At 34.3% G+C, this 13,555-nt stretch overlaps 1 protein-coding gene across 6 annotated transcripts in view; it reads right to left on the bottom strand.

The window, feature by feature from the left end:
- LRP1B (LDL receptor related protein 1B) overlaps nucleotides 1–13,555 on the bottom strand; it is a 1,876,014-nt gene that overhangs the window by 750,160 nt on the left and 1,112,299 nt on the right. For all 6 annotated transcript variants that reach the window (XM_073241389.1, XM_073241391.1, XM_073241392.1 and 3 more), the window contains exons 16-17: nucleotides 8,308–8,448; nucleotides 4,420–4,545 (exon numbers count right to left, since the gene is read on the bottom strand). In XM_073241389.1, coding sequence (XP_073097490.1) covers nucleotides 4,420–4,545; nucleotides 8,308–8,448 — 267 coding nt within the window. The remainder of the gene's footprint in view (nucleotides 1–4,419; nucleotides 4,546–8,307; nucleotides 8,449–13,555) is intronic.

A 13,555-nucleotide genomic window follows, 5' to 3' on the forward strand; every position in this document is an offset into this window, starting at 1 on the left:
GCCATGAGGATTGGAGAGAATGACAAAGAATTCTAAGATCCTACCTCACTTGGCGTCTGACCTATATCTCACACTGTGACAGGGGTGGGCATTTAGGTGTCATCTCGTTATCTCAGAAGCTTGGAAAACTGTTATGACTTATTGCACCAAAGAGTGTTTACTAGCTTATTGTTGAGCAATAGTATGCTCTGAAAATATATAATTTCATTGCCTGTGCTAATCATGGATCTATTAAGTCTACCAGGCAAATTTAACTGAGTTCACCAGACAAAATTGACCCATTCCATATTCTTTTATTTGGATTGACTAAATTGTCACTTTCTAATCACTGGATTTGTATCAAGAAGACCGAACCTTACATTCCCAGTTCTTGTCTTCATCAATGCTAAATTAGGTTTGGAGGTGAGATTAGCAGAGCAGCCCCAGAGGACTAATTTTATAGCAAAGGCTGCTCTAATGAAGAGCAAATTTACACCTCCTTAGTGGAATTGTTGATCTAGCAGTGAAGCAAAAATTCACTGTTTCAATGTGAGTTTTTTTTTTTGTCCATCACTAATTATGCTTCTCCTGAAGTCATGGAGCAGTGAGAAATCCCTAGATGCATAGACACAATAAGGAAGAGGAGGAAATCAGAGCTTAACACATTATTCCTAGGCTTTACCTTTATTGTATTTTAATCAACATGTTCTTTTTAAACAAAACCTATATCATATAAATCTTTATCTTGTAAAACAGTCTGAATTTTTAAAACATCAGGTTTTCTTAATGTAACTATATCTATCTTGTTTGGATTTGATTGATTTTGGTGACAACATGTGGAGGATGTGAGAAGAACAAATATGTAATCTAACTAGAGTTCTGTGCTGTGGGAAAAAGCTGGTCTGAAATCACCTAGGCTTGAATCCAAGGATTGTCATGGTTACTGTGAGGAAAAAAGAATTTCAAATCTAACTACTTCTCATCTTTGGCCTCTGGGTCTCCCTCATAAATTGACAAAAACATTTTTTTGTGTTGAAGGAAAACTACCAAGCCCTTATCAGCTCTTTTCTGCCCCACTGTGCTCTTTCCTCTTCCAGGCACACCCCCTACCCTCTGTCCTTTATGACTGCACCCTCAACATCTATGCTAATCAACCATTCATTTCTCCCCCCCAGTAAAATATATCTATAACCTAGGAAAGTATAGGGAATGTCATTAACACCTGTTTGCCATCATACATCTCTATTAAACTTATTTTTTCTGTATTTTCTATAGATTTTTTAAAGAAAAAATATGTATTATAGTTACATTTGAAGTCTCCTATGTAATCTTTCCCAATTACATTTCCATCTCTCTCTTTCTAGAGATAATTACTATCCTTCACTTGTTTTCTTACTTTTTACACTTCCAGACATATTTTTAATCCTACTTTTACACATTTACTACACATTTATAAATCAGTAAGTACATATACAATTGTTGTGTATTTTTATATTTCATATACATTGTACTATATTATTTATATTCTACAATATTTTTTGTTAATATTGCTTTTAAAATTAATCCCTGTTGACATTTGAATTCTACCTTATTTATTTTTATTCAATAGCATATATATATACACACATTCTCTCCATTCTTGTTTTGGGTATTTGAGTTGTTTCTAATTTCTCACTATTAATATCATTAGGGCATTGAAATTCTAATTTACATCTCTTTGTGCATAAATATTAATAGTATAAACCTGTAATCTAGAAGAATTAGAATTACAGACTTCAAGGTATGTACAACTACACATTTATTGGATTTTCCAATGGAGAAAACCAATTTGCACACCTACCAAGAGTGTATGACTATTCTTTTCCCACAATCTTGCAAATATTTGTTTTTACCCGATTATTAAATTTCACCAACTAAATGACTTGAACTGTTACTTAGGCATTTTTCTTGTTTTTATTTTTATTTTTTTTAAGGGTTAGCTTGGATATCACTTCCTTCAGGAAGTCTTCCAGGTAGCCAGACCAAATTAGTTGCTCTTTTATGAGGCCCCCTTTGTGGCTGAACTCAGCACTCTGAATACTGCATGTCTTTCTCCCCAGCATCACTCTTTGCTTTTTAATGAAAGGTACTGCATAGTTTTCTTCTCCCCATCTCAAATTCCATGATAAATATTTATTGAATTAGTAGATTCATGAGGGAGAAATCCCCAAGGAACAAAATAAGAAATTGGCTTCTTACAGAAAAGGATTTTCCTATTGATATAAAGTCACCATAATACTAAAGGCTACGGGATGGTGGATTCAATTATAAAATAATCTCTCAACAGGAAATCTTTTATCTAAGATATATGTCCATGTGTACACCTATATCTAGAAAAGCATAGAAACGACCCAACCAGGGAAATTATCTAATGAATTTGCCATGTATTTTTCTATGATAAAATACTATGAAACATATTTATTTATTCTGGTAAAACAAAATGGCACTATATCATAATACAACACACTTACTTTTCAAAGTTAAAAGGCATATTTATTTTAATTTGGTTCTTCTTGTTCAGTTTCTTAAGCTATTATGGTAACTATAATAGCTATCATAAATATGACAAGAAGACCTCCCACCTAGTGACTGCCTTCAGCACATCACTTGAGGTGGTACTTAAGTACAAGCAGTTGTCTTCTCTTTCTTAGTGGACCACAGGACTGGAATGTCTTTGAATTCTTATTAACTAGAATCGATTGCTTTATTTGCTATTACATATAGCACTTCCACTTTTACTATCATGTAAAACAAGCAGATCTTAAAAATTTAAGAGAAATGAAAGAAAACATGGTATTGTGAATTGAGTCAGCAAAACCTTTAAGATGAAAGCAATCTGTTTAAGATGTAATATAACATAATCTTGTACTGTACTTTCATCTTAAAATAATAATAACTGCACTAACAAAGACATCTCATTGTAAATTGTTCAAGTTATTTTTTGTAAATTATTGTCATATTGTAAGAGCAACCTGGACAAAGTTAAATTGACCCTACCTAAAATTCTGGCTAAGCCTCAAGATAAAATAGTTTAGTAAAAAGAGCAAAGCTCTTAGACACAGACCTTAAGGACTGAGTTTCCCCTAAACTCCTACCAATGGTGTGAGTTAAAGCAGTTCCCTTCTCCCATTCCTCATCGGGCTTGAAGACCTGCAGGTGGTCTCTAGAGGTCCCTTTCTATTAGAAAGTCTTTTGTAAAACAAATTTACCAGACATACAAAATATCTTGAAAATAATCAGTTACTCTAAAATATGAGACCAAACTTTTAATCAAGGGACAAGAGAATAATTAGCCATGGATCCTCAGCAAATATGTCACTATGGAAAAAAATTGAATATAAGATGGAAGTAAGAATTATGGAAGGTTAACTGTTTTGTTCTCGTTATTGTTGTTTCATCTATGGTGAAATGCTCTTTGGAGGCAATTTCTAATTAATCCATCCATACTCTTACAGAGCTGAGGGAGAGATATCTGAGGAAACTGCGGTGGAGAGAGATGTAAGCCGTTCTAACAGAAAACCAGTGGCAAAACCAAGAGTACAAACCAGGCTTCCTGACCTGGGGATTTTTGTTCATAAGCTGCCTCTACCGTTTTCACTAATACATTATAATTTTTATTTAGTAAGGCTTATTTTTATTTAATAAGGCAAAGAGAGAAGATGAGGCAGTAATTATGTTTTGACATTGCTGTAATAATTTAAAAAAATACTGATCATATCAACATGATCATCAAATATACTATTTCTTTCTTCATCATTTAAAGAGAAGCACTAGGCTGCTTCTATTCAGTATCATTTTTCAACATTTATCAGACTAATAATGACCCTTCTGGCACTCTGTTGTAACCTGTACCACAAGCTGTATATTACCATTCAATGAGAATCTGGCTAGGGATTCAAAGATTTATTACAATAGGTTTAATTATATGGAAATATAAATAGGCTTAATGGTCTTGGAGCTTCATGAGAAGAAAGCACACACACACACAAAAACACTACTCCACATAAATAATATGTCAGAAACAGAAATTATTCACAGAAGTATTCTATAGCAGACTAAATAAAATATATAAATCATTTTTTCAAGGTAAAAATAAAATAACACAGCCCTCCTAGTGAGATGGCCTACATCACAACATGCTAACAAACACCAGCCTCCACTGCCAAATAAAATTTAGCAGGGCAAGTCTTGTCCAAGTAGTGTATCAACAGTCAACCCATATGGATGGATAAAGTGCCAAATTACTTTGGAAGGCAGAGCCATGCCCAAAGACTCAATAAAAGATAATTTGTATTCAGCACTAGGAAAGTTCAACTTAGTGCAAAGCATTGATCTGCATTTTTGTGGAGACTGACTTTGGAAGAGATGTATGTATATACACAGATCTACGTCAGTCTTTACCTGTGCAAGTCTGATTGGATTCATCTTCATTACTCCCACAGTCATTAGTTCCATCACAAAGCCATCTCTTGGGGATACAGCGATTATTCTGGCATTTAAACTGATCATCAGAACAGCTGTGATTGACTGAGGTTGGGCAGGGTGAAGGCAGAGGAGAAACAAGTTTAATGATTTAAAGTTTGATAAAATTGTGATTAAGTTGTACTTACAGAAAAGTTATAGGAATTATAATATTATAATACAATAAATGCCCTGGTTTCTCTCATTCATGATTTCACATTTTATAGAAAATAATATCCTAGGCTCTGTTAAAATGTAATACTTTCATAGAAGATGTCAAGTAATTAAATCTCATGTGAAAGGAAATACACTCATTTTTTGTCTTCACTAAAATCAAATACATGTTTTTTCCCCAGCTGTTACCATAAGAGGTAACTCAATTTCAAAATTTTTACCAAAAACACTTAACACGAACCTCAAATTTTCATGTGAAATATAACAAGTGTGCATCAAATAATTTATCACATATAAAAAATTACTTTTTTTTAAAACCATACTTTCACTCAAGCACTTCTTGAAATACTAAATAAGCCTAATTTTGTTATGCTTTGTCCAGTATATTTTCGGGACTGGAAGGAAAATACAGAAAAGAAAAATTCATCACTTGTGACCTGGGGTTGATGCTAAAAATGAGATAATTTTAATTTTAATAACAATTTTAATAACAAAAATGATCATCATGAGTTCTCTCTCCTAGTACAAACAAATAAACATGCAATCACGAGATATACCGAGGACAAGACCGGTTCTCATATGGGAAGCTGTGCACAGCTAAGGATTAAACCTCTAATATCGAAGCACAACAGGAGGCCATCTTAAAGTTAACCTTCTGTGATTATTTTTCCTGCATTGCAGAGGATAAATTCCTAACTGAATTGGCATGCTCTTCGCTATCCGTTTCACGACTTCAATATTCTTCCTAAAGTAATTTTCCTTGTGCCTAGTAGTTTCACTTCAGTGTGATAAAAATAAATGTGCATAATAGTTTGACTTAGAATTTGAAAATAGCCATTTTATCATGCTGTTGCATTACAAATATATGCCTTTCCAGTCAGTTCTACAAAATATTATTTCTTTAAAACAGCTTTGGCAATAAAATGGTTTATCATTTTGTAGAAAGTTTTTATGCATGTAGAGCTAAAAAATAGTAGAGGGAAAAGCACTGAGTATGATGAACTTTTTCTTACTTTAGAGACTTTGGCAAGAATATCTGCTCATGAAAATCAAAGTCATCGCACATATATAAGGGTCAACATTTTAAAGTACCAAGATTATGATCAAAGAACTTTGTAATTTTCATCAATGATGTTCAAAAAGCGAGAGCAAATGCAATCCATAGTCTTGTGAGATGAAATTGAGAAGTTAAACGATAGAATGTATAATGACGACAGAATTCAAAGTCAAAGCTTGTGAATACTTAAAATCTAAAATAATCCTCAGAAATGAATTATGTAGTGCTGAAATATGAACCATGTGACCTCAGGACAATTATGCTGCTCAGAATCACTGCAATGTCTAGAGGAGACATTGTACTGCTGGAAGGTGGCCAAATGTATTTTACTTTCCCATTGACCTATTTATTTAGTCATCCATTCATCCATGTGCAAGGTGCTATACTAGACTGAGACTACAAAGACGCGACAACATAGTGTGTCTTCTCATGAAGATAGTCATCTACTAGATGCACCATATGAAAAATCATGTAATTGCAATATGGTTTGCTGACTATCACAATAAAGGAATACACAGGAGATGTTTAACTCCAAATGGGCTATATTGGGAAGGAGATTTTTTGGTGTTTAAAAGCACCTCCCGATGGAGGTAATGGTAACTCCGGTGAATTCTACCTTTAGAATTCCATGTCACAGAGGAGAGAAATAGGGCATTTCTTAGAGATCTACTTGTTATTCAACTTGATAGGGAGAAAAAAGGTAAGTGGATACATGGTAGACATTTATAGCCAAAGATGTAAACATGAAACATAACATGAAGTATCTTATATGTGAATCAATGGGTTTTAGAATTTATCCTATCAGTTATGTAGTTACTAAAATAAGATTAGATTTCAATCTATAAATACCTCTCTGGAAGCAGTGTGGAAAGTTATGGGAGGAATAATGGTAGGAATAATGGCAGGGCATTTGCTGAGTTAATCTAGGACAGGAGCCTAATTTAGCCAGTAAAGAGGTAAAGATAAAACATTAGCCCATGGTATGGGCTGGAGTGATGAGACAGAGAGTGACAAAAATAATCAAGAAAAAATACTGATTAGGAATTTTAAACAGTTAAAATGTAACGTCCCCTATACTTATAAGGAAATGAGTTTCTTTGTGAGTTGGTGAAAAGAACAAACACACAGATAGAAGCATGGACCGAGAGGACGACTGCATGAATACTGTGATGAAATATTTGTGCTCTGCACAGGCATTCAGGGGCTGCACAGGGAGCTGGTATGTAGGGAGCATTCACTAAAACCATGAATAAATGTGATTTTATCCATGAAGCAATGAGGCAATTAATTTAATCAATAAAAAGAATACATCATTTATGTAAAGAAGTAGGAAAAAAAATCCGTTAGTCTTCGATGAAATGCTCTTACCTCTCCAAAACTCTTGGCTAATTGTGTCAGTTTATTACTTAAAGTTTTATCTGAGGATTCATACTTTACAGTATAGATATTAATGGAGTTTAAAATAAGTACATAATGCTGAATTCAGAGTCCTTGTTTGAAAATTAGGAGAAAGTAGTGCCACATTTATGTATTAATTACAACTTATGTGGTAATTATGTTGTAATTATGTACTTATATACAATTGAAAAATGTTTTTAAGTCTATACTTGGTGCTTTGTCTCAAAACACACAGAGCTGTACAAATTATATGTCCAGGTCAGTTTTGTCCATTCTTAACAAAAGATCTTTATAAGTTTAGTTTTATATTCTTGATTTTGAAAATAGAAAAGAAAACGGAGGACTGTTGATTAGCAATTAGTTAAGACCCTTTAACCTGGAAAATATCATTACTTGAAAGAACAATAAATTTCTCTTTAAAATAATGTATTTAGATCAAATCAAGACACGTATGTCCAGCACATAGCTCTATACATTAAAAATATTTTATATTTCTCAAAGCCATTTAGGTAATGTCTCTAATCAAATGTATTTTCAAAACATTATTTAAGGTTTTTATCAAATGTATTCCTTCTACATATGTGGGATATTTCCTTATCCCAACCAGAAACATGAAACTATTTCTATTGTAACAAATGATAAGCAGCTAATAGCAGCCAAAGGGGAGCAAAATCAGCCTTTAATTTCTATCTGAATGCCCATATGCGTTTCCCACCATGTACTGAGTTAGTGCAGTTGGGTAATAACATGTTCCAAACCCATGTCTGTTTCCTTGGATCTTCCTCAAGACTCTGTTGCCAAGGAGCAGTGGGGTAGATCGTGACCTTCTGTACAAGTAATTCTGTCTTGAGGGAGTTTAAATTGATTTTCTACATCTTTAAAATTCAGAGATCCACAGGGGTCTCCTGTAGCAACCTTCTGACAATGGTGTGGTTTTACTGGCAGCATAAAAGAGGAAAGAAGAGGACTTCTGGAGCAACCAAAATGATCATATTAAAGATGGGAAGGATGAGAAAAACAGTGCTTTCAAAACTATGTGGAGAAGGCAATCTACAGTCTGATCTCTACACAAGAGGGTGACTGAGAAAAAAATAAGTTCAGTTTGCATCAGAGACATTTTTAGATTTTTGTGAACTGTTCTGATAGTTCACCCACTCAAAGACTCAGAAAGATTTAACATGACTTGAAGGAGAACATACAGCAATTGGCTGAGTCTTCGTCACTCCCATCTAGGCAGTCGTCATCACCATCACATTTCCACCGAGCTTGGATGCAGCGTCTGTTTTTGCATCGAAATTCTCCAGCTTTACATATGTGAGGTAATACTTCTCCAGGATTGACTAGTGTTAAAAAAAAAGAAAAAGGAAAATCCATGGTATCTGAGCAATACTAGCTATATCCAGTTCATTAAACTATTTTTATTATAACAATGGTTTGTTTCATCTTATAGAAAATAAGAAACATCCTAACATTGCAGTGACAACCATCTTTGGAAATGAGGATATTTAAAGTTTTTCTGAAAGTAATCATTCTATTACAAATGTTCAATACTTATTTTAAACAATTATCTCCAAAATAATAAATAACAATAATATAATACCTCCTTATATTTGTGTTTGGTTTGTAGTTGTACTTTGTAAAGGGTTTTCATTCACAACCTCCATCAATCCACATGAGAGCCTATGAGGTAGGCATGGGAAAGAATTTTACTACCTCCACCTTGTAGGTAAGTCCAACAAAATTAATCAAAGTGAAAAGACAAGGGAAGAACACAAAGCATTGATGGCTCTATCTACTTTGCTGGTCTGCAAATGGGATAAAAACTCAGGTCTGGTTAAATGTTCAAGGAAGCATTAAGTTAATCAAAACAATCTAATTATGTATTTGGATTCTATGCAGTGTTTTTCTCCATATAGTCCATGCTCTCTAATCAAATGTAAGGAAATCAGTTAATTGGGACTTAATCACAAATTGAAAGTGTTATTATTCTTCTTCTGTTCTCTTAGAGTGAATTAGATAACATCTAGAAGGGGAATATATGGCAATATATATATATATATATATATATTTGTGTTTCATGGACTGAAAATGGCGCAGGATTATCAAAAACTGGTTTATTGTGAGAAGAAGTAAATTCCAGCTTTTCAATCCCAGTTCTAATGGTTTTAAACTGCATTTTGGACAACTGGTTTGGACCGATGAACTATCACAAAACCTATATACAGTCCAAAAATAAGGGATATTGAGAAAACGCATGTGTCATTTCCAGAACATTCAGTGTTAGCACTACCTTAATCCTTCTATTTTCCCTGCTGAAAAGAATGGAAGAGGGTATGTGACTCTTGAACCATAAATGCAGAGAATCTGTTTCAGAGCGTTATGCAGCAAGGGATGAGGCATGTGGTTTTGTGAGGCCATAAAAAAGAAGCTGCCCAATAAATCCAGACTCTTAATTAAGCCCTTAAAGGTGAAAAATAACCAGAATGATTAATATAATTGTCAATTAGAACAAAGGCAATCCTGTGTTTCTCCTATCCCCTCCCAGACAAGCAGACACACTATGCAGGGACTGAAAATAATTTTTCCTCTTTGTTTAATCTTTTTCAATAACAAAATGTTAAAGCAGCAGTTTCTCTGTAGATGTCATTTTTAAGGTCACTTGAAAGTTGACAATATATATTTTGTGTATATAAATATATAAGTATATATATATATATATATATATATATATATATATATAAATAATCACCAATAATGTACAGTAAAAGGGGAGCTTATTGGGTTTCCTATTCAGCCCTAAGATACTTTTTTACATCAGCAACTGGGTGTGAGGTTGGGAATCAAAACAAAGTGCAAGTCCGCTGTGCAGTACGTCTGACCATATCTAAGATCAAACTTTTCTCTCAAAATCTCTATAATTGATCACTGATAGCATGCAAATTTTCCTTATTTGAATTTCACTTTTGCTCAATTAGACCCTAAGATCTTTGAAGATGTTGTTGTTCATTCTTTCAAAGCCATGCAAGCCCAGCTTAGACCTGGGCACGGGATGAAGAGCAGCGTGATTAATTTCTACTCTATAATTTTTAAGCCTAACAGTCAACAGTCTCTCAGAGTTAAAAAAAAAAAAATCCAGTCAGACAAAAAGCCTGATTTGAGATGTTATCAGCTTCTTCCCCAACTTAAGTTCTGCTTTAAGATTTACTGCATTTCTCTATAGTTGACTTCAAAGATACAGTAAGTAATTTAAAGTAAAACTTCAAAGTGATATAATTCTATTGTATCATAGCTTGAGGGTTGAAAAACTCAAGAAACCATTGAATCTGTTCTGATAACAATCCCACCAGTTTAAAAAGCATGGTTTTTACATAGTCATTTGATCAAATAACCCAACCTACAGTTTTAAGGAATGATCAAGGATATCCATATACCAGAGTGAAATTATAGCTCCTTCTGAACAATTACTTTATATTAAAGAGGAACAAGACATGAAATAAAGACAAATTTCCCAAGAAAATTGATACTTTTAAACTAAATATTCTTTAACATTATCAATTTAGAAGACAAAGTCTTTAGTCTACTTAACAGTTCAAATGTTTTTCATGGGATGAATGCAAATACGCATAATTTCCAAACTCATTTCAAATACATGTGGGTAGTTGGTTATTTTTAAATGATGCTTGCTAATGCAATGGCAACAATTTTCAAAAACAGATGATGACAATGTTTACAGTTTCATTTTCATTTTTCATACATGTTGTGAATAATTGTTTCAAAATTAGCAGAGCTAATGTCCTGAGATAATTTCACCTTTTTTGTATTTACTGTTCCTGATACTGATATCAATGTGATTAATACATATCAAAGTTACTTGTCACATCAGTTATGTGTTTCTTCTTTCTGTAATAACAGATGTAATAAAATGTATACAAATACCTTTGACTTTTAAAATCCTCTAAGCCCAGTAGTTTGTTGGAGGAGAGCCATTTCTCCATGGCATTTCTCCATGTCTTATGTCAGCTTGTGTTCTGGACAGTTTTTCAAATATGCTTACATAGCCAACAACCTTGGAACACAGAGACTGCCTCCTTATTGAGCAGAAAGCAGGTTTTATTCTTGACCAGAAGAGTAAAGATAATGTTTGCCTTCAGGACAAAGGCTGGGCAGATATTGCAGCAGACTCTTAGGCTCAGGATTCTTCAGTTTTGATACAAACTGTGTGTGCAGCACCCACCAGGGCCTGTCTGTGCATTGCTCCCTTACGGTGTGGAGGTGGGGCAAGAAGAGCCAATGTGAACATGAAACTTAGGCTGTGACTTGAGTAATACAGCCCTAGGCGTCTGATCCAGGGCTTAAGTGGCTACTATCAGGATCGATGGAACTCTGGCAGGCTAGCCCGTTAGCTTGCAACTAGGATAAAATCTCAGACCCTTTATAATTCTTGACATAGTAAAACATTTTCTTAAGATACAGGGTTCTGATTTCCAAAGTTTCCCAGGGGGTATGGCATCATTAGTTTATTCCAGCCCTAACCTAGTTCTTCCAGATGCAATCGGTAGTTATGTCAACAAGAAACCATGCTATCAGTGCTGACTATTAGGTTTGTTCAGGATTCATGATGATAGAAGACAGGTTATGAGTTAACAATGTCCATTAACAAGAGAATGTTTAATGTGATACGTCATAATCTGGATAGGGTAACAGCTTTGACATTCAAAGAGCATGGTCTTTTTCCCAGCATTGACTTAATTCTGTGGAATTACAGTGCCCGAGCTGGTGGTCAGGCAGTCTACCGACTGTTGTGAGAACCAACAAGATGATGAAGGAAGTATATTGGTCATCACATAAAGGAGCCAATAGGGGCACCTATAAAAATAAAATCAGCATTCTGTATACTTTGCACAAACTTCTAGAAATGGGTTATTTTATAATTAATTTTTACACATCCAGTGTTTGCACTTGAGAGTCTTCAATGTAGGAAGGACAATGTCACATATAGAACAGAACAATGCCTAGAACAGAAGCAGGCAAAGAACAGGTGCAATTTCAAGTGCCCATAAACAAGGGCCTAAATGTTTGTTGTCTGACATGCTGGAATTAACAGAGATTGGCAATTCTCTACTACAGCCAGTATGGTAGTGAGAGATTCTATCTTTGGGGACTGCATAAATACTTCAGGAAAACAATATCACTTCAACTGGCTCCTCAGCTAATACTTTTTTCCCATCACTCAAGAACATGGGTGAAGTTAATTTGGCTTAAGGGAGAAAGATCTATATGCAGATATAAAGAAAGAGTGATGAAGTTTCCCCACATTCAAAAAAAACACAGGAAAAACTCTATGTATATCACTTTGTTCCAATATTTAATGTGGCTGAACCTATACAGTACTTGGGTGTTTGAGCAAAGCCATAAATTGCTTTCAGTATATTAACAAGTGCTAGACTGCAAGCTTTGCTTCAGAGTTGTGCTTTGCACTGCAAATTTGACAATACGATCTCACCAGTCAGAAAACTGACAAAGCAATAAATAAATAATCCTTTAACTTAACCAGGATTAAAAATAAAGTGACATGAATCATTACATCCCCAGCAAGGGTACATGCCTATTCTCATACATCCTAGGATACCTGCTTATTAGAGCACTGGAATTAGGCCTCCTCAGAACTCTTTAATCCACTACAAAGGGAAATATGAATTCTAGAATGAGGTATTTTCTTTGGTAAAACTCACAGAGTGAATACTGAAGTTAATGTCTAGATCATAATGAAATCAAGGAAGAAAACCTACTAATAAACTTGTATTTTAGTTTTTTTTTAATCATCTCAGGTTTGGATGTCATCTTAGCAATTGGACTTCATATCTGTGTCTCTGACCTTGGCTCAGTAAACTGTGGTGTCCGTAAACAAGGGCCTATGTTTCTAACTTACTTTTCTTCTTTTCAAACCCAGTGCAGTAATTTCTTGTAAATGAATTCTTCTCTCCTCTCTCAATTGACGTTTCAATGTTGACTGTATCAAAATTACAACTCAGTCATAAAAGCAATAGTCCTAGTACAAAAAAACAGTTTTTTCTCTTTTCCTATGTTAACTCACATTATGATTGGCTTATTTGTTTTACAAATTGTTTGTTTTGCAATTCTGGAGTAAAGAATTTCTAACTCTCCCTTTATTTGAGCAGGGAGAGAGGGGAACCTAAAAGAAAACTTTAAGCTGTAGATTGTTGGGTACTTTTATATGAGCTTGCCTCTACAGGAAGGCAGTGTGACAAGACACTGCTACGGGTTTTGAATTTTCTCCTTTAGATCACAGTAGGATGACCTTTCATTACATAGAGTGGTCTTCGAACAGCCACCCTAATTGGTACATCATCTTCTATGAGGTCTATGCACAGAGGGCCATAAATATTAATCTAGATGGGGCTTCTAAACTTTTTACTGCCTTAAACT

This window comes from Manis javanica, chromosome 7, assembly GCF_040802235.1.
Source record: "Manis javanica isolate MJ-LG chromosome 7, MJ_LKY, whole genome shotgun sequence".
In the NCBI taxonomy this organism is placed as follows: Eukaryota; Metazoa; Chordata; class Mammalia; order Pholidota; family Manidae; genus Manis; species Manis javanica.